General features: G+C 45.4%; 1 protein-coding gene across 1 annotated transcript in view; it reads left to right on the top strand.

Annotated features, from left to right (window-relative positions):
* The window catches only part of itga9 (integrin, alpha 9), a 382,843-nt gene that overhangs the window by 329,972 nt on the left and 31,584 nt on the right, over positions 1-21,287 (top strand). The window contains exons 24-26 of the mRNA XM_067981373.1: positions 5,400-5,525; positions 9,769-9,888; positions 10,655-10,756. Coding sequence (XP_067837474.1) covers positions 5,400-5,525; positions 9,769-9,888; positions 10,655-10,756 — 348 coding nt within the window. The remainder of the gene's footprint in view (positions 1-5,399; positions 5,526-9,768; positions 9,889-10,654; positions 10,757-21,287) is intronic.

Genomic DNA, 21,287 nt, shown 5'->3' on the forward strand with positions numbered 1-21,287 from the left:
ATCAGAAAAACATACCCATGGGGTTCACTCACTTGCATTAAAAATTAATCTTATTAATTTCACTGACATTTAGTGTCCTGCTGGGAGCAGTGAATGTAACATTTAATTGCAGCAATATAATAATTAGGCAATAAATAAGACCCCAGTGAGCTGTACTAGTGATGTTAGAGGCAGTTAGTTTTAAAGGCGAGAATGGTAGAGTCAGTTTCCAGGATGGTGCAGGAGTATTTCTTATTGCTAGTCAGTAACAGCTGAGCGCAAACAGTTGAAGGGAAAACATCATAGCCCAGAATTTAAGCCCCTGCACCCGAAGAAAATGGGGTGGGCCGAGGGAGTTAAAATTGGGGACAGCGTCCAGTTGGGGATGTTCACACCGCACTGCTGCCCACCGCCATTTTAACTCCCAGGTTTCGGGAAGCATTGAAGGCAATTGTCGCAGGCAGGCGGCACCTTATAAATATTTAAAAGTCGGTGACCGATGACATCATTCAGACTGTGACATGATTTTAACCCCATGTCACATAAGTCGCATACAGTTCAGGAGCTGCCAGTGAAACCTGGAGGCAGGCAGGTTTGGGTCCAGAAGTGGCCTAGGTAAATTGTAATTTTACATTTCTTATGATTTCCTTGTGGGTCAGGAGGAGCAGGAGTGCCCTGGCCTTCCCTCTCCCTTCTCTGACTGTGAATGCCTCTGGCCACCCTCTGCCACTTACCTTATAGAATCCTAGAAAGTTACGGCACAGAAGGAGCCCATTCGTCCCATCGTGTCCGTGCCAGCTGATAAAGAGCTATCCAGCTTAATCCCACTTTCCAGCATTTGGTCCGTAGCCCTGTAAGTTACAGCACTTCAGGTGCACGTCCAAGTACTTTTTAAATGAGTTGAGGGTTTCTGCCTCCACCACCCTTTCAGGTAGTGAGTTCCAGACCCCCATCATCCTGTGGGTGAAAAAAGTTCTCCTCAGCTCCTCTCTAATTCTTCTACCAATTACTTTAAATCTATGCCCCCTGGTCACTGGCCCCTCTGCTAAGGGAAATAGATCCTCCCTATCCACTCTATCTAGTCCTGTCATAATTTTATACACCTCAATTAAATCTCCCCTCAGCCTCCTTTGTTCCAAAGAAAACAACCCCAGCCGATCCAATCTTTTCTCATAGCTAAAATTCTCCAGCCCTGGCAACATCCTCATAAATCTCCTCTGTTCTCTCTCTAGTGCAATCACATCTTTCCTGTAATGTGGTGACCAGAGCTGTATGCAGTACTCAGCTGCTAACCAATGTTTTATACAATTCTAACATAATCTCCCTGCTCTAATATTCTATGTCTCGGAAAATAAAGGAAAGTATCCTGTATGCCTTTTTAATCATCTTATCTACCTATCCTGCTACCTTCAGGGATCTCTGGACATGAACTCCAAGGTCCCTTTGTTCCTCTACACCTTTCAGTATCCTCCCATTTATTGGGTACTCCCTTGCCTTGTTTGCCCTCCCCAAATGCATCACCTCACACTTTTCCAGATTGAATTCCATTTGCCACTTTTCTGCCCACCTGATTAGTCCATTGATATTTTCCCGCAGTCTACAGCTTTCCTCCTCACTATCAACCACACGGCCAATTTTTGTAACATCTCCAAACTTCTTGATCAAGCCCCCCTCGTTCAAGTCCAAATCATTAATATATACCACAAAAAGCAAGTGACCTAGTACTGAGCCTTGCGGGACCCCACTGGAAACAGCCTTCCAGTCGCAAGAACACCCGTCAACCATTACCCTTTGCTTCCTGCCACTGAGCCAATTTTGGATCTAACTGGCCACTGTCCCTTGGATCCCATGGTCTTTTACTTTTTTGACCAGCCTTGCTAAAATCCATGTACAATACATCAAACGCGTTACCCTCATCCACCCCCCACCCGCTCAAAAAATTCAGTCGAGTTAGTCAGACACGACCTTCCCTTAACAAATCCACGCTGATTAATCCGTGCCTTTCTAAATGATGATTAATGCTGTCCCTCAGAATCAATTCCAGTACTTTGCCCACTACTGGGGTTAGGCAGACTGCCAGTATTTTTTCACGCCCTCTCTTTGCTTTCCTAATTTCCTTTTTAATTTCACCCCTGCACTTTCTATACTCCTCTAGGCTTTCTGCGGTATTGAGCTCTTGGTGTCTGACATAAGCTTCCCTTTTTTGCCTTATCTTACCCTGTAAGCTCCTTGTCATCCAGGGAGCTCTAGATTTGGCTGGGACCATTCCTTCGGGTCATGGCGGTGGCCTCCTGCTGTGTGAAATCCGGCTCCCGCTCCCACCCACCGCCCACCTGGTGATCCCTGTTGGGTTCGGGTGTGAGTCCATCCTCCAAGAGGGTAAGGAGGCCCAGGAGTTAAAATGGCTTGGGCCTCACGCTGATGCTGTCATGGTCGCTTCCTGCCATCTCGGCCCCTGCACACCGCACCATAGTCCAATATAAATCGGTGCTTAAATCTGTGCTGGATATCCTATTGGGCTGTGCAATTGGAGCTTGTTTCCAGAGACTTTAATGCTGATTTTAACCCTGCCCGCCTTACGGGAACAGGCCGGACGGGTGGTTAAATTAGCAATAGAGTACTTACTACTGCTTTCCTCATGCTGTACCGCCCGCTGCCGTCTTAACCAGACATTTTATAAGTTGACTGAGGCGTCCGCCAGAGGCTGGCAGGGGTCTCATGAATACATGTAATTTGGGATCCCATGATGTCATTAGGACCTTGACGACATTTTTACGTGAAATCGGGGAAGTCCTGCCCAGTGCCCAACCCTCAAGGAAAGCCGAGTGGGATTGGCCTGTCACAGCCACTGAAGCAGTATATAAAAGGGCACTCACCTGCAATGAATTAGATCATAGGATCTCTGTGTTATTTCCATTGCCAGGAAAGATTCCCGCTTCTAGATTGTTTCTTATACTTTTTGTCTTGCCGCTTAACTTGCTGGCACCATGGTGGGTATTCATTGAGGGGATGGTGAAAGAGCAAATGAGCTGACATCCTGAGAGAGTGCAACATGTCCTGCTCCCATTGTGCCACTGCCACTCCCTTGGATCTGGGGCTCATCACTGTGGGAGAGCAAACTGCAGAAGATGAGTGGCATTTGCTGCACCAATTTTTCCATGGCGCACATCTGCCTCTCCAAGGCGCACATCTGCCTCTCCAAGGCGCACATCTGCCTCTCCAAGGCACACATCTGCACAGGTTTGAGCCCAGATTCCACCTGGCATCCTTTTGAGCTTCCACCAAAGCTGAAAAGGCTGACACCGACTCCCTTTGTAAGGGGCTGGCTGGAACTTCCCCCAGGGTGGCCACACTCTCCAAGGTAGATTGCAGAATGGTGATGCCATGCAAGATGACACCGCACAAGCTGAAACTGGACTCCTCCACACTTTCAGCCATAGTGCTGAAACTCCTTGGCAGGCCTTCCAATGCCCGCTTGTGAGAGGCAAGCAGTTTTCATAGCTGGGCCCCTGAAATCCTCATCTTTGTCCTGCTCAGTAGAGCTGGAAAAAGACCCCGTCCTCTGGCGAGCTATCTCCTGGGCTGTCCCTGCCACCAGTACCTGCTGCTGCTCACTTGTGCTGGGTGTTTCACCATGTGCAAACCCCTCTGACAAACTATCTAACCCACACGGATTGCTGATGTCTGTGCTGGTGCTTGGGAGGGATGGAATGTGGGACGGTGCATCCTCTGGAGGATTGCCCTCCTTTGAGATGTCTTCTTCATGAAGCTCGTACTGCTGAGAAGGATCTAGAGGAAAGAGAAAAGGGACAAGAGTTGGAGTTGGGATGGCACTGAGAAGCTGGACATTAGCAGGTGACAGTCTTGAGAATGTAGCTTGAAGTTGCTTTATTTGTTGAGGTGAATGAAGGGTTACAAGTAATATGCAGACATTCTGCTCAAGGAAGGTGACAGCATCACCTTCCCTGATGCTCATGGCTCAGCCCGAGGCACTAACCTCTAGGGGTTCTTGCTCTGCTATGATATTGGGTACTCCTCCCCCTGTCTTGGTCCTCTCCCTGGCATTATGTCTTTTCCTGCAGAAAGAAAGGGTAAGAGTGAGTGACTGTTGAAAAGGTAAGTGGAAATGCATAGCTCTTGTGGATGTGTTGAGAGGTGTAGCAGAAGCAAGTTGGAGTGAGGATGAGAGGTGATGAATGTAAAGCTTAGTGCGTGGAATGTGAAATGAGGAAGGAGTGGTGGGAGGAGTTGGTGTTTGTTCAAGTGCTAGGATGTGAGAAGAGAATGGTGTCAGTGTGTGGTGTGAAAAGAGCAAAGGAAGAGGTGAGTGCGTTTGGAGCGAGAAAGAGAGATATTGCAATGTGCCCTTGTGATATATGTTGAAGGATGTGATGGAGGGGAGGGAATTTCTGAGAGTGGTGGGGGAGGGGTTAAAGGAGTGTTGTCTTCTTTAGGTATTGTTGGAGAGCTGTACTCACCCTTGCTGCTCTTGTGAGTTTATTGAACCTCTTCCTACATTGAACCCAGGTCCTGGAAGTGATGCTGCTGGCACTGACCCTCTTAGCCACCTCTGTCCAGGCCTGCTGAATTGTGGCCCTGGGGATGCTCCTGTGGGTGCTGGGAAATAGTACCTCCCTCCTTGCCCTGATCTTCTCCACAAGGACTTTGAGGGAGACATCAGAAAACCTGAGACAGCTCTCTGATTCATTAGTCCAGCAGAATTGTGTGGACAGTCTGGAAAGGCAATCTGTCTCCAGGAAACGTAACCTTGCTTTATGAGGTGCATTGCTGCTTTAAAAAGGCCTTGGGGGGGCGGGGGACGGTAATTGCGCAAATAAAGTGGGTGGGCTACCAGTTTCCTCACACAATCGGGTGGGCAGCCCGTCCATCATTGTGAAATGAGGCCATGGGGCTAAAATCGCCCGGGGCTCATGCTGGTGACATTATCGGGGCTTCCAGCTAGCCCTGCTCCTTCGCTCATCCGATTCGTGTTAAAATTGGGGCTATTAAGACTAGGGTTTTGCTCAGGGTGGACTAGCTGCTTTAAAAAAAAGGTGAGATAGATTGAACTCTATGTCATTTATATTGGTCTGTTTTTTTAAACAGTAATATAAATATTTCTGAGAATTGGCTGCTGTTTTAACCACAATGAGTCAAACTTGCCAGGCCAAGTTTTGACATTCTAATACATGGACTGTGAAAACCAAAGAACCACTTACTGCTGCTGATGACCAGCCAAAGATCCTGATTGATATCTTGACACATTTTGAACACCTTGTGAAGATCTCTGCATCAACTGAGCTGGTGTTTTACAAGAGTTCAAAAGTGCAACATTCAGCCAATTAACAACTTTTCTGCTAGTCAACTTGTGGTTGAATATAGTCTAATGCTCACTGATCCTATCTTTGTTCTTTGTTAAGGTTGGACACGAGGGAGGGAACTGTACCTTCCACCGAAACCTCCAACCCTGCTTCATACCTCAGGACAAGGAGAACATCTTCCATACGATCTTTGCTTTCTTTACCAAGTCTGGCAGGAAAGTACTGGTGAGTTAGGCCTTTGAGCATTTACTACTAAAGTGGAACATGGGCTGCCAGTTAAGAGAATTCAATGCAGGAAAAGACACAGCCTGTCAGTCGAGATAACATTATGGGGGATGGACCACAAGGTGAGTTATAAACTAGGAAGGAAATGGAGCGTGAGTTTCTGCATGAATTATCAGTTAAGAGGATGCATTGAGAGATGGGCATGAAGTAGTGGAGCACAAAGGGGGACATGTGCAATGTGACATGAACAATGATGGAACATAAGATGGGCATGAAGTGTCAATTGCAGGACACAGTACAAGATGAACATAAGGTGTCAGGAAGACATAGTAACTCTGATTTACCTTACCCTCCTCCCTCTTCTGACTGTGCCTGTCCTTTTGTTTTATTATTCGTTCATGGGATGTGGGCGTCGCTGGCAAGGCCAGCATTTATTGCCCATCCCTAATTGCCCTTGAGAAGGTGATGGTGTCCTGAACTGACTATGCCTGAATTCGATGGGTCAGGTAATATTGAAAGTCCAGTTGCATCCGTAGTGCAGGCCTGCTCCCTGATGGGGCTTTGCACCTAGAAAACAGCAGCCGAGAGGCCTCAAAGCCTAAAGATCAAGGCTTACTTTTTCAGGCCTCCCTTGCCTTGCTCCAGATGCTCTACTTTGAGGGGGGAACAGGCACAAAGCCCAATGCCAACTATCTCAGGCATCATTATATCTGGGTGTCCTTCCGGCATATAAGGAAATGAGGTAGGAGGGAAAGCCCTAGAAATCCGGGGGTAACATACAGGTGGTGGAGACTTGGTGTAGCAGGTCTCCGTCTCTATTTCCTGTGCTTCGCAGGAACCTCAGGAATAAATGACAGGAAAATTGGCCCCAGTGTGAGTTCAGTTATAATTTTGGGGAGGATGGAGCATGAGAAAATGAACAATAGAGGAGTGAAGGGATGTAGAGAATGATAATACACTTTAATCTGACTAGAATCAGCTGTTCTTTTCTAAATTCTTTTTTATAAATGTTTATCATGAAAGTATTTATCAAACTAACAGAAGCGCAGTGTGCATCTATTAGCCAAGCTAGACTAATGACCAACTGATTGAAGGGCAAATCTTTGAGGTCTACAGCAACATTTGAGCCCCAAAATTAAACAAAAATTGCTCTTGTTCAAGTATTTTAAAGAATATGAATGGAAAAAGGCATTGGGAAAGTATGAGATTGGCAGGGGACTGACTTCCTCCCTCCTTGGACAAAAGATGGCGCAGGAATGGACTTGAGAAAAGGGGAGAATGGAGGAAAAATAATTTACAATTAGGAGACCACAAAATAAGGTTCAATTTAGTTCTCAAATGTTATTTTATGGCACTAGAAGGATGGTCTACCCGAGTCTGTGTCCAGATTCACTATATCCCCAAGAGCACAGCAAATATCTGATAACCGGATGGATTGGAGCACATGCCTGTAAAGGAGCCCATCCCATTTCCCTTCTATTTAACCTAATGGTCTAATGCACCTGGGCACCTAGGAAAGTCTCCCGTCAGATTTCTAAACTGTTTGTCTGATTACACAGTGCAATAAATTTGTCTCATTTATGTGAGGCAGCGATTTACACCACACCCATGAGATAATATCTGACCAGAACTACTTTATGATATACCACCAGAAGTTTTAATTTTTTAAATTTCATTCCCCTTTTTTCTCCCTTACTTTTCTGAAGGCCTTGACTCAAGCTGGGTAGAGTTTCACATTGCACCTGTTGCTATAGGTACTTTGACCTACTTGCCATTCTTTATGCCTGGGTCCAGACATTGAGTGTTGCCAGGTTTTTCAACAGTAGAATCATAGAAAGTTATGACACAGAAGGAGGTCATTCAGCCCATCGTGTCCGTGCCGGCCGATAAAGAGCTATCCAGCTGAATCCCACTTTCCAGCACTTGGTCTGCAGCCCTGTAGGTTACAGCACTTGAAGTGCACATCCAAGTAGTATTTAAATGAGTTGAGGGTTTCTGCCTCTATCACCCTTTCAGGCAGTGAGTTCTAGCATCTGAAAGTATCACAGCCAACGTTCTCAGTCAACATCCATACACAGACACATTGTCCAGCAGGAGTCACTGGATAGCAGTCAAGAGCAGAAACCCTGGTAGACTGTTCTCTTCCCAAGCTCAGGGGTGATGAGGCTGATTGTAGCAACTCAAATGCTACCCTGGTTGAGATGAGCTAACTCAACACTAGTTGGACAAACAACCTGACACCTTCTGGTTTGTATGTCTCAGTGGTACTCGGACGGTAACATTAACCTCTACCAGCAAAGAAAGCTCAAAAAACAATCTGACACCAGATTTTCCCTGAATGTTCAGTCAGTAAGTACACTGCCTACTGTTGTAGTGAACCATACACACTAGGAAGATCCCTGCTTCTTTTGCTTGACTCTATTGAGTTGACTGATTTCAGTTGGAGCATTATTTGGGGGGCGTGGAGCTAGAATTGGGTGCAGGATCACTGGGCTGGGGGAATTCAATTAGCCACTCCATAGAGCAGCAATTCTGGACATTGGATGAGATTGGGGTTGGGCTCAGTGGTGTACCCCTAAGTCAAATAGTTTGTTGACACTTAAGACCCAAAATTGTAAGACTCCACTCCCAGTGCAGAGTCTCACTTGACCGATCTGTACTCCAGTCCAGTGAGACTCCACACCGGTAGCAGGGCTTCACTTGACCGATCTGTACTCCTGTCCACTGAGACTCCACACCGGTAGCAGAGTCTCGCTTGACCGATCTGTACTCCTGTCCACTGAGACTCCACACCGGTAGCAGGGCTTCACTTGACCGATCTGTACTCCTGTCCACTGAGACTCCACACCGGTAGCAGGGCTTCACTTGACCGATCTGTACTCCTGTCCACTGAGACTCCACACCGGTAGCAGAGTCTCGCTTGACCGATCTGTACTCCTGTCCAATGAGACTCCATACCGGTAGCAGAGAATTGCAATTTAGGGGCTTCGCTGTCTTGTCTTACACATGGGGAAGACCCACCTGCAGGAGGTACCATAGGGCTGCCAATGCCACAGACCTGTACTTCAGCATGAGTAACTACAGGAGCGGGAGGGACTGTAAGCAGCAGGCATTGCCACTGTAACCTTAGCAACTAGTATCTAATGACTGTTGAACCACCACCCACCCTTATGCTGCCCCTCGGCATTTGTTTTGCAAATCGTGATGCGACCATATTAACCTTGATACCCCTTCAAAGAAGTGCACTCTGCACAAACAGTTTAGTATCCAACCAGTCAAAACTCCACTCCTAAAAGGGGAGCTTATCATTTAATAAAATAACATAAATCTGAAACTTATGCATCATATAAATACAACACTGCACAGGAAGTTGTCGATTGCAGTATTTACAGTTTTTTTGGTGCAAAAAAATGACTTTGAATGATCAGAAATAGGTTGCATTGCACTCACAAAGGCTGCTACTGGTCACCTATGACTCTGGTACTTGTGATTTGTGTTACAAGGCAGAAACCTCATGAAAGCAAATGGTTTATCAGCATTTGCACCTGAGATATTACTGCCTTAACACACTGCTATGTACGTTATTGTATGATACACGGAGGAGAATTCACTGTTTCTAAAGAAGAGATGGATATCAGCAAGTGCATGGTCCGAAGGAAGCACTTGTGTGTTGATATGGAGTTTTTATGACATTGGAAGGGTTATTTCAAGAGCTGGTGCTCCCAGTGAGAAGCAATACTTGCAAGGAGCACATCCCAGGAAATGTAGGGATGCAGCCTGTGATTTTCTGTCCATCCATTTTATAGCAAAATGATGCATCTTGTATATATTATATTATGATATCATTTTACAGCTGTACTGTGACTTAACTCATGGATATGATTTTGAAAATTGTTTAGCCTTCAGAAGGTTCAAGCCAAATGCTTATGTGTAAAATATAAGGCAGATGTCTGGAATCCCATTGCACACACGCGCTTGTGCATCTCATTTCATCTAAGCCCTCGAGTCGCCAGATTCTGCTCCCAGCGTGGAGTCCTGCTGACCCGTAGCATGGATTGGAGAATCAGGCACACAGGTCAGCGTCTCCGATTTGCAGCACCCCCAGTTTTCTAGCCGCAGTGCTCCAAGAAAGCGAGCAAGGCTTTGGCACAGTTTCTGGGCAATAATGTGTCAAGTAATTAGTTAAAACAAGTATCGAACCAAATAACGTATGTTTTTTTCCTTGGCTTGCTAATTCTTTCAGGATTGTGATAGGCCTGGCCGACCCTGCTCGATTATCAACTGTAAACTAAACTCCATAGCGAAGGAAGAAACCAGGAACGTTGATGTACACTTGCTTCTTAATACTGAAATATTGAAAAAGGTGAGAGCGATTCACAGCATGCTGATTTCCAACCCCCCCCCCTCCCCCCCACCCCCCCCTACATACGCTGATTGGGAAATCACTAACTCCTTTCAGAACCAAACCTTTTGGTGTGGATTGTGCTTCATCTTTTATCTGTTTTTAAAAAACGAATCATTCTGCACTGTAGTGTGCTGATCAGTCAGTGCGGGGAACCCAACACGTTTCCACTTCAGCACTCGCGATCATTATCAAGCTCTCCTCATTTAGTTACAATGTGGGCTTTGTGCTGAGTAAAGCTCCCTCTGTTCTGCCCCAACAATGTGCCTTAACCTCAACCTCAGACACGCACCATTTCTATTTCCCACACCAATCGTCCTCGTGGCCTCTTTGAGTTAGACTGTAATTTAGTGAAAATTTGTGCTAAATTATCTGATTTATGGTAAAAAGTTTTGCATCCACTGGCCCAATCCCATATTACTTCAGACTTTTATGAGGACTTTCATCCCATCTGACTGGGCTGGATTCAAAGTCAGGCCCTGAAGCCCAAGGTTAGTGTGCTAGCTCACTGCACCATTCTATTCCCACCCAGAAAATGCTACATCTTTCTGATTAGTAGCAGACTTGTGATAAGCATGTTATGGAACATACTGTGGCCATGATTTGTTTCTTGCCTGGGCTGGTACAGGGTCTGGAATACAGTCTGGTGCTAATATGCCCACCAATCGTAAGGGTAGATGTTGTCATCATTGTCATAGTTTTCACTATTTCTCCTTGTGCTCTGCAGGACAGTGCCTCAGTTATCCAATTTGTTACCAGGGCAAAAGGAATGGTCGCGTCAGATACTAGGATAGTGGAGGTGGCAGGTGGACTTCCTGAAGATGCAACAGTGAGTATTACTTCACAATGCAAGTGTTATTTGGACCAGAGGTACGTCAACAAGACCAAAGAGAAACTAAACTCCACAAGAGTGCATTAAAGTGGTACGAAGGCTGAAAATGATTGGCACTCTGAATGTGGCCCAGGAACTGGATACAGTGGTTCCTGGCCTTTTGCAGGAGTTCCCATAGGGTGTTGTAAGGGGTGGGCTTCCGCCCACCCCTTACAAGGCTATTGATGCAGGAGGAGGTGTGGTCTGGTGCGAGGACTCCCAGGTTAGGAGATCCCACATCCCTGGCCCGACGGGACACTGGGGCTGATATACATATGTGGGACTAGGTGAAACAGCCTATCCAACGGCAGAAGTGGAGCTCGGCTTGGAGGTCCAGGCCTGGGACTTTACCTGGACCCCCAAAGAAAGTAGAATTCTTCAGGTAAAGATCAGCCCCCTTATAAAGGGGGTCAGAGGGCACTTGTGTTTTATTTCTAGGAAGAGAGGGGGCAGCATACCCTAAATCCTGATTCCCAGCATCCTGGCATAGGAGGGTGCCTGAGATGTGCCCCCATTGACATGAGTACCTGCCCGGGATATTTAAATTGGATACCCACTCCCTGACTCCGCCAATGTTAGCAAGGGTCAGTGCCAAAGGTCAACCGGCAGACAGATTCCGGCGTTTCCACTGGGATTAAGGCCCAAAGGATTTTGGCCCCACAATCTTCAAGAAGAAAAAACATATGCTAAATATTTTCTTGTTTGGGAGGGAGTGGAGCCAAAAGAAAAGTTATCTATCATTGTTGTCACCTCCAAGAGACATGATGATGTCTTCCACACATTGTTTATTTGTAAAGAAATTTGAAAAAAATTGCTCAACATTTTTTTGTGTGGAGATGGTGCCCCTTCAAGTTTGGAAAACCTAATCCCATTGAATGTGTGGGATAGTTCTGTTGAGCATTGCAGCCCGGCAAAATTGAAGTAGGTTTCCAACAGTGAGCTGCAGCGAAAGACAAATAGATACAAGGATAACAAAATGAAAGAAATTCCACACATGGCAGGAATCCCATTCATACTGCAGTCTGATATGAAATGGATTGTGTTGAATCACAAGGCTGAGGGTAGGCAGTGGTGAGGAGATAGTGTACCTGTTGCTATAGTGAAAGTCGCCTATGTGATCTATTAAATCAGAAAATGCTGGAAACACTCAGGAGGTCTGGCAGCATCTGGCGGCACCGTGGTACAGGAAGGTGGTTGTAGTAGGCGACAGTATAGTTAGGGGGATAGACACTGTTCTCTGCAGCCAGGAGCATGAGTCCCAAAGGCTATGTTGCCTACCCAGTGCCAGGGTTAAGGACATCTCCTCCGGGCTGGAGAAGAACTTGGAGTGGGAGGGGGAGGATCCAGTTGTCGTGGTCCACGTAGGTACCAACGACATAGGTAGGACTAAGAAAAAGGTTCTGCTGAGAGAGTTTGAGCAGCAAGGGACTAAATTAAAAAGCAGAACCACAAAGGTAATAATCTCCGGATTATTACCTGAGCCACGAGCAAATTAGCACAGGGTCAATAGGATCAGAGAGATGAATGCACGGTTCAAAGATTGGTGTGGGAGAAGTGGGTTTCGATTCGTGGGGCACTGGCACCAGTAATGGGGAAAGAGAGAGTTGTTCCGTTGGGACGGACTACACCTGAACCATGCTGGGACCAGAGTTCTAGCGAATCGAATAACAAGGGAGGTTGATAGGGCTTTAAACTAAATAAAGTTGGGGGAGGGTCCCGGTGGGTAGAAATGTAGAATGCTGAAGAGAAAAGACAAAGAAGCAGTGCAGGAAAGTGATTGGGGTAAGGATAACCAGATTGTGTAAGGAAGGGACAGAGCGTACAAACAAAAGAGTGCACTAACAAATAGGGTCCGGGTAAGTAAAAATGGTAATAAGACAAATAGGGCCATAGTGCAAAAAAATGTTAAGGTGTCTAAAAATGTTAAAAAGACAAATCTAAAGGCACTGTATCTGAACGCACGAAGCATTCGTAATTAGGTAAATGAATTAACAGCACGAATAGATGTAAATGGATAGGATATAATTGCGATTACGGAGATATGGCTGCAGGGTGACCAAGGCTGGGAGCTGAATATCCAAGGATATTCGATATTTAGGAAGGACAGGCAAAAAGGAAAAGGAGGTGGGGTGGCATTGTTAGTAAGGATCAAATTAGAGCAATAATGAGAAAGGATATTGGCTCAGAAAATCAAGATGTAGAATCAGTCTGGGTGGAGTTAAGAAGCATCAAGGGGCAGAAAACACTGGTGGGAGTTGTCTATTGGCCTCCAAACTGTAGTGGTAATGAAGGGGATGGCATCAAACAGGAAATTAGAAATGCATGTAACAAGGGTACTACAGTAATCATGGGTGACTTTAATCTACATATAGACTGACCAAACCAAATTAGCAATAATACTGTGGAGGATGAATTCCTGGAGTGTGTATGAGATGGTTATTTAGACCAGTACATTGAGGAGCCAATCAGGGAACAGGCTATCCTAGATTGGGCATTGTGCAATGAGAGGGAGTTAATTAATAATCTTGCTGTGCGGGATCCTTTAGGGAAGAGTGACCATAACATGATAGAATTCTTCATTAAGATGGAAAGTGAAGTAGTCCAATCCGAAACTAGGGCCCTAAATCTAAACAAAGGAAACTATGAAGGTATGAGGAGTGAGTTGGTTATGACAGATTGGGGAGCTTCATTAAAAGGCATGACGGTGGATAGGCAATGGCTAACGTTTAAGGAACGAATGCATGAATTGCAACAGTTACTCATTCCTTTCTGGCGCAAAAACACAAAAGGAAAAGCGGCCCAACCATGGCTAACAAAAGAAATTAAGGATAGTATTAGATCCAAAGAGGAGTCATATAAAGTTGCCAGAAAAAGTAGCAAGCCTGAGGATTGGCAGCAATTTAGAATTCAGCAAAAAAGGACCAAGAGATTGATTAAGAGGGGAAAAATAGAGAATGAGAGTAAACTTGCAAGGAACATAAAAGTGGACTTCTACAAGTATCTAAAAAGGAAAAGATTAGTGAAGATAAATGTAGGTCCCTTACAGTCAGAAACAGGAGAATTAATAATGGGGAACAGGGAAATGGCAGATCAATTAAACAAATACTTTGGTTCTGTCTTCACGGAAGAGGACACAAATAACTTCCCAGAAATGCTAGGGAACCAAGGGACTAGTGAGAAGGAGGAATTAAAGGAAATTAGTATTAGTAAAAAAATAGTGCTGGAGAAATTAATGGGACTGAAAGCCGATAAATCTCCAGAGCCAGATAATCTGCATCCCAGAGTACTAAAAGAGGTAGCCATAGAAATAGTGGATGCATTGGTTGTCATCTTCCAAAATTCTATAGATTATGGAACAGTTCCTGCAGATTGCAGGGTGGCAAATGTAACCCCACTATTTAAAAAAGGAGCGAGAGAGAAAACAGGGAACTACAGACCAGTTAGCCTAACATCAGTAGTAGGGAAAATGCTAGAGGCTGTTATAAAGGATGTGATAACAGGACACTTAGAAAATATCAACGGGATTAGACAAAGTGAACATGGATTTATAAAAGGGAAATCATGTTTGACAAACCTACTGGAGTTTTTTGAGGATGTAACTGGTAGAATAGATAAGGGAGAACCAGTGGATGTGGTTTATTTGGATTTTCAGAAGGTCTTTGATCAAGTCCCACATAAGAGGTTAGTGTGCAAAATTAAAGCACATGGGATTGGGGGTAATATACTGGCATGGATTGAAAATTGTTAAACAGACAGGAAACAGAGAGTAGGAATAAATGGGTCTTTTTCGGGGTGGCAGGCAGTAACTAGTGGGGTACCACAGGGATCAGTGCTTGAGCCCCAGCTATTCACAATATATATCAATGATTTGGATGAGGGAACCAAACGTAATATTTCTAAGTTTACTGACGACACAAAACTAGGTGGGAGTGTGAGTTGTGAGAAGGATGCAAAGAGGCTTCAAGGCGATTTAGACATGTTGAATGAGTGGGCAAATACATGGCAGATACAGTATAATGTGGATAAATGTGAAGTTTTCCACTTCGGAAGGAAAAACAGAAAGGCAGAGTATTATTTAAATGGTGATAGATTGAGAAATGTTGATGTACAAAGGGACCTGGGTGTCCTTGTACACCAGTCACTGAAAGCAAACATGCAGGTGCAGCAAGCAGTTAGGAAGGCAAATGGTATGTTGGCCTTCATTGCAAGAGGATTTGAGTACAGAAGCAAGGATGTCTTACTGCAGTTATACAGGGCCTTGGTGAGACCACACCTGGAGTAATGTGTGCAGTTTTGGTCTCCTTACCTAAGAAAGGATATACTTGCCATAGAGGGAGTGCAGCAAAGGTTCACCAGACTGATTCCTGGGATGGCAGGACTGTCGTATGAGAAGAGATTGGGTCGACACGGCCTGTATTCACTCGAGTTTAGAAGAATGAGAGGGGATCTCATTGAAACATATAAAATTCTGACAGGACTAGACAGACTGGATGCAGGGAAGATGTTTCCCCTAGCTGGGGGGGTCCAGAAGAGGTGTCACAGTTTCAGGATACGGCGTAGGACATTTGGGACTGAGATGAGGAGAAATGTCTTCACTCAGAGGGTGGTGAACCTGTGGAATTCTCTACCACAGAAGGCTGTGGAGGCCAAGTCACTGAATATATTTAAGAAGGAGCTAGATAGATTTCTAGACACAAAAGGCATCAAGGGCTATGGGGAGAGAGTGGGAATCTGGTATTGAGATAGAGGATCAGCCATGATCATATTGAATGGCACAGCAGGCTCGAAGGGCCGAATGGCCAACTCCTGCTCCTATTAACTATGTTTCTGTGTGAAGCGAGGAAGGTAGGGTTAATGTTTCATGATGTGGTCCTCTGCATCAAAGATGGCTGCAGGTTCAGACCTGTTAAAACCTTTCCTAGTGCTTGTATAGCACTGATATTGAGTTAGGGTTAGATTCAAGAGCAAAACTACAAAGCACAGTTCAGGCGGGATTTTGCTCCCGGATCCCGACTGAAAACGATGGGAAAATGGGACAGTTTGACAACACCGCCACCCCACCCCAATCTGGATTTCCATCCCCCTGCCCCTTCCCGGACTGATGCTAGCTGTCCCTTCTCAGCCCACTGCATCTGAATGCTGGGGTTTGGGCAGGACCGTACCTTCTGTTCCATTTGCTTTCCGTAGCTCCAGTTATCGCTGTTCTCCGGGACCACCTAATGGCGATAGGCCCGTAGTAGCAGCCGTAAAGGCTCCAAAGTCTTCTGGTAGAGTAAGACGGCTTAGTAAAGACCTTCTCTACCACCATTTTGGCCTGAATACCTTCTAATAAAAACAATGGTAGATGTTGATCATCAGGGCTCTTCTGCCTCTTCAGGATTCAGGAACAACTTCTTTACCCAGAGAGTGGTTAGAATGTGGAATTTGTACTACAAGGACTAGTTGAGGTGACCAGCATAGATGCATTTAAGGGGCAGCTAGATAAACACATGAGGAAGAAAGGACATAAGAACATAATAGGAGCAGGAGTAGGCCATACGGCCCCTCGAGCCTGCTCCGCCATTCAGTAAGATCATGGCTGATCTTCGACCTCAACACCACTTTTCCGATCCCCATATCCCTTGATTCCCCTGAGTCCAAAAATCTATCGATCTCAGCCTTGAATATACTCAACTACTCAACTTCCACAGCCCTCTGGGGTAGAGAATTCCAAAGGTTCACAATGCTCTGAGTAAAGAAATTCCTCCTCATCTCAGTCCTAAATGGCCGACCCCTTATCTTGAGACTATGCCCCCTAGTTCTAGACTCCAGCCAGGGGAAACAGCCTTTCAGCATCTACCCCGTCAAGCCCTCTAAGAATAGAAGGATATGCTGATAGAGTTAGATGAAGGAGGGAGGGAGGAGGCTCATGTGGAGTCTAAACACCGGCATGGATCTGTTGGGCCAAATGGCCTGTTTCCATGCTGCAGTAGCTGGGTATTTTCTGACCTCGTAGCAGTGGGCTCCCTCTTGGCAGGGGGAGTCCCATCGGGAGCTTGCCTTGGCTCACAAGTGACCCTTGACTGAGGGAAATGGGTGGGGATTGGGTTGGAGTCAGGGGTGGGGGGGGTGGTGGGCAGGTGGAAGTCCCGCTCTACCAATCTGCTGCAAAGTAGAGAATCCAACCTTTCCCCTTCGGCCATGAATTATACTGCATATTGAATGATGCACATTTTCCTCTTTGGAGCTTGGGCATTAATAATCCCCTGGGCAGGGAGCATAGAGGATAATCAGGCAGCAAGGATCGCGTGGTTCTAATGGAGCCTGCCTCATTTTTCTCGATGCATTCCACCTCAGTGCTTATTTATGCCCAAGAGGAAAATCTGCCCCATGGATATCAAACATAAGTTCGCTGGTATTTTTGTTTTAATTTTCAATTGAAAAGGTCTTGGAGAGGGTGCAGAGGAGATTTACCAGAACGGTACCAGGGATGAGGGACTTCAGTTACGTGGAGAGACTAGAGAAGCTGGGGTTGTTCTCCTTAGAGCAGAGCAGGTTAAGCGGAGATTTGATAGAGGTGTTCAAAATTGTGAGGGGTTTTGATACAGTACATGGGGAAAAAACTGTTTCTACTGGCTGGAGGGTCGGTTACCAGAGGACACAGATTTAAGGTAATTGGCAAAAAATCCAGGAGGGAAATGAGGAGAATTTTTTTTATGCAGCGAGTTGTTATGATCTGGAATGCACTTCCTGAAAAGGTGGTGGAAGCAGATTCAATATTAATTTTCAAAAGGGAATTGGATATGTACTCGGAAAGGAGAAATTTGCAGGGCTATGGGGAAAGAGCAAGGAAGTGGGATTAATTGGATGGCTCTTTCAAAGAGCCGGCACAGACACGATGGGCCGAATGGCCTCCTTCTGTGCTGTATGATTCTATGATAATTCATTTTAATGGGTATGACTGCCAGTGTGGACGGCACTTTAATCCTCCATTTTTTTCCCCCTGGTCAGCTGGGTAACACGTGGAAGTAATCTCTGTGTTTAAGAGTCTCTGCAATCTACCGCTGTATCGTTTCTGTTTGTCCGATGAACACACTTTTTTGTCTCATTGGGACACACCTCCACTTACCGAAATCCAGAGAGCTTCGGTGGGAGTTGCCAGAACCAAGGCTTAGGGATTTAGCCATTTAAAGCCACGCATGTTTACTAGGTTTACTAGGATGATACCAGAACTGAGAGGTTATACCTATCAGGAAAGATTGAGTAGGCTGGGGCTCTTTTCCCAAGGAAAGAGAAGGCTGGGGTTGACCTGATAGAGGTCTTTAAGATTATGAAAGGGTTTGATAGGATAGACGTAGAGAAGATGATTCCACTTGGGGGGAGACCAGAACTAGGGGCCATAAATGTCAGATAATCACTCATAAATCCAATAGGGAATTCAGGAGAAACATCTTTACCCAGAGAGTGGTTAAAATGTGGAACTCTCTACCACAAGGAGTAGTTGAGGCGACTCGCATTGATGCATTTAAGGGGAAGCTGGATAAACACGAGGGGAAAGGAATAGAAGAATATGCTGATAAGCGTTAGGTGAATTAGATAGGAAGGAGGCTTGTGCGGAGCATAAACACTGGCATGGACCAGTAGGGCCGAATGCCCTGTTTCTGTGCTGTACATTATATGTAATTCTGTGTAAATCTTACCAACACTGGTGACTTTCCTGTTGCTTGTCCATTCGGGCATTAGCTTGCAGGGCTATTTGGAGCAAAATGGGTAGAACTCCAACCACCTTCTCCCTCATAGCTCCTGAAGTCCCATTGGTGAGACAGTGACCGGCTAATCAGTAAGAGTGCCCTGGAGTACTGCAGACCTATCGGATAGCTGAGCCTGTCACAGAGGGTTGACTTAGTTCCAAATTTCCACTGGCATTTCCAATTGTCGTCAAGACTTGACCAATTTTCCCGAGTTCACACTGCAAGCCTCGTGGTGCCTATTGGGAAACGCTATGTAGGATCTTCCGTCCATTCAGCAGCGTGATCTCTGAAAATTACCCCCATAAAAGAAAGTAAAGCCTGTTTAAATTCTGCTATATAAATTGAACCTCATTTATACTTCAGTCGGGTACAGCAGCCTATAAGCAGAGTCTCATTGGCTGGAACGAGATAAATGCAGCAGATTTTAGCCTGGACGTTACTGTTGAAGATATTAGTGATTGAGCTTACAAGGCGTTCATGTGGCACTCATTTCTCCTCTTTTTGAAGCAGTTGCCCATCTTTACCGCAATTCAATGTTCGAACCTCTCCAATCTGGTTTCCGCCCCTGCGACAGCACTGAAACAGCCCTAATCAAAGTCACCAATGACATCTTCTGTGTCTGTGAATATGGTGAACTATCTCTCCTCATCCTACTTGACTTTTCTGCAGCCTTTGACACGGTTGACCATACCATCCTCCTCCAACGTCTCTTCTCCGTTGACCAGCTGAGCGGGACTGCCCTCGTCTGGTTTCACTTTTAATTATCCAGTTGTAACCATAGAATCTCCTGCAATGGCTTCCCTTACCATCCACGCACTGTTACGTGTGGAGTCCCCTAAGGACCTCGATGACATCATCCGAAGACACAACGTCAGGTTCCACAAAAGCAAAATGCTGCAGGGATGCTGGAAATCTGAAATAGGAACAGATTTCGCTGAATTGTTGCCAGCATTTCCTGTTTTTATGTCAGGTTCCACATGAACGCTGATGATACCCAGCTGTACCTCACCACCACCTCTCTCAACCCTTCCACTGTGGTGTCAGACTGCTTGTCTGACATCCAGTCTGGGATGAGCCGAAATTTCCTACAATTACACATTGGGAAAACCAAAGCCATTGTCTTCCGTCCCCGCCACAAACTCCATTCCCTAGCTATCGATTCCATCCCCCTCCCTGGCCACTGTCTCAGGCTGAACCAGACTGTTTGCAATCACGGCCTTCTATTTGACTCTGAGCGGAGCTTCCGACCCCATATCCTCTCCATCGCAAAGACCGTCTACTTCCACTTTTGTAATATCGCCCGTCTCCGCCCCTGTCTCAGTCCATCTACTGCTGAAACCCTCATCCATTGGCCCCCTGTCCACCAAGACCTGAATTTTAAATTTCTGTTCCTCATGTTCAAATCCCTCCATGGCCTGGCCCCTCCCTATCTCTGTAACATCCTTCAGCCCTCCAACCCTCCAAGAACTCTGCGTCCCTATGACTCTGGCCTCTTGTGCATCCCCACTTCGTTTGCGCCTTCATTGGCAGCTGTGCCTTCAGCCATCTCGGCCCTAAGCTCTGGAATTGGCTCCCCAAACTTTTATTGCCTCTCCTCCTTTAAGACACTCCTTAAAACCTACCTCTTTGACCAACATTTGATCACCTGCCCTAATACCTCCTTCTTTGGCTCAGTGTCAATTTTTTATTTGATTACACTCCTGTGAATCGCCATGGGACAATTTCCCATATTTAAGGTGCTATATAACTTCAAGTTGTTGTTGTTTAAATTAAGCAAGTTAACGTCTGCATTAAGATATACAAACACATTAAGAATTCGCCCACTGATATCAGCAATGGTAGTTTCTAAGCTTTACAACAGTAGCACTAAATTTATGGTCCACTACATGCAATTAAAGCAATAAACACAGGTTATATTTCTATACAGGAGCACTCAGTGACTTTCAGCTAATCCTCTGATGTCTGTTTATGTTGAGACACCAGATTAAAAGGGTCCTTGAGGAAAAAGTATTTGGCAAGGTACGTTTTGCAATTGTTTGCACACAGCAGTGAATTGACATCAAGCTTGACATCATGTTACTTCATCACTTGGACACGTGATCATCCTGATTAAAATGATGTCTGGTTCTCTTTGCTCAATATTTGACTCCATGAGTGCAGTTGCCCTTTTAAAAAAATTCAGATGAGCTGCAGGGGACTGAGAATGTTATAACTGGCAGCAATCTGGAGGTGGAGGGAAGAGAGGGGGAGGGTGGGAATGTACTCAAGTTGTGAGGACTGAGGGAATAGTAGAAAAGGAGCCTGGTCCCCACAGCAGAATGATTGTAACCACAGATATGTGGAAATATGAAAAATATTTGTAGGATTTCCAAACCTCATATGTGGTATAAAAACTAACTCAGAACTGACTCCAGATGCTTAAATCTCCCTTAGCTACCTACTTACAGACTTTAAAGCAAACTTTTACTACAATTGTTCAACATAAATAAGGAGCTTTGAGAAGCATTTCACAGGGGTAATTCGACAACCCCTTAACCTCCACCCCAGCAGGAGTCACACTAACAGGGAACACAGGTCAGACAGAGCTACAGGAAGTGCTGCTACACGGTGGGGATAGGACATTGCAGAATTGCCACCAATGTAAATTTGTACTTGCACAGTTTTTTCTTAAAATTAAACTTTAATATAAAACCTTAAATTGGTATAGATACATGAAGAGCAAGCAAGCACCTTTCACATCCTCAGGATGTCCAAAGCAC

Source organism: Heptranchias perlo, chromosome 3, assembly GCF_035084215.1.
Source record: "Heptranchias perlo isolate sHepPer1 chromosome 3, sHepPer1.hap1, whole genome shotgun sequence".
Lineage (NCBI taxonomy): Eukaryota > Metazoa > Chordata > Chondrichthyes > Hexanchiformes > Hexanchidae > Heptranchias > Heptranchias perlo.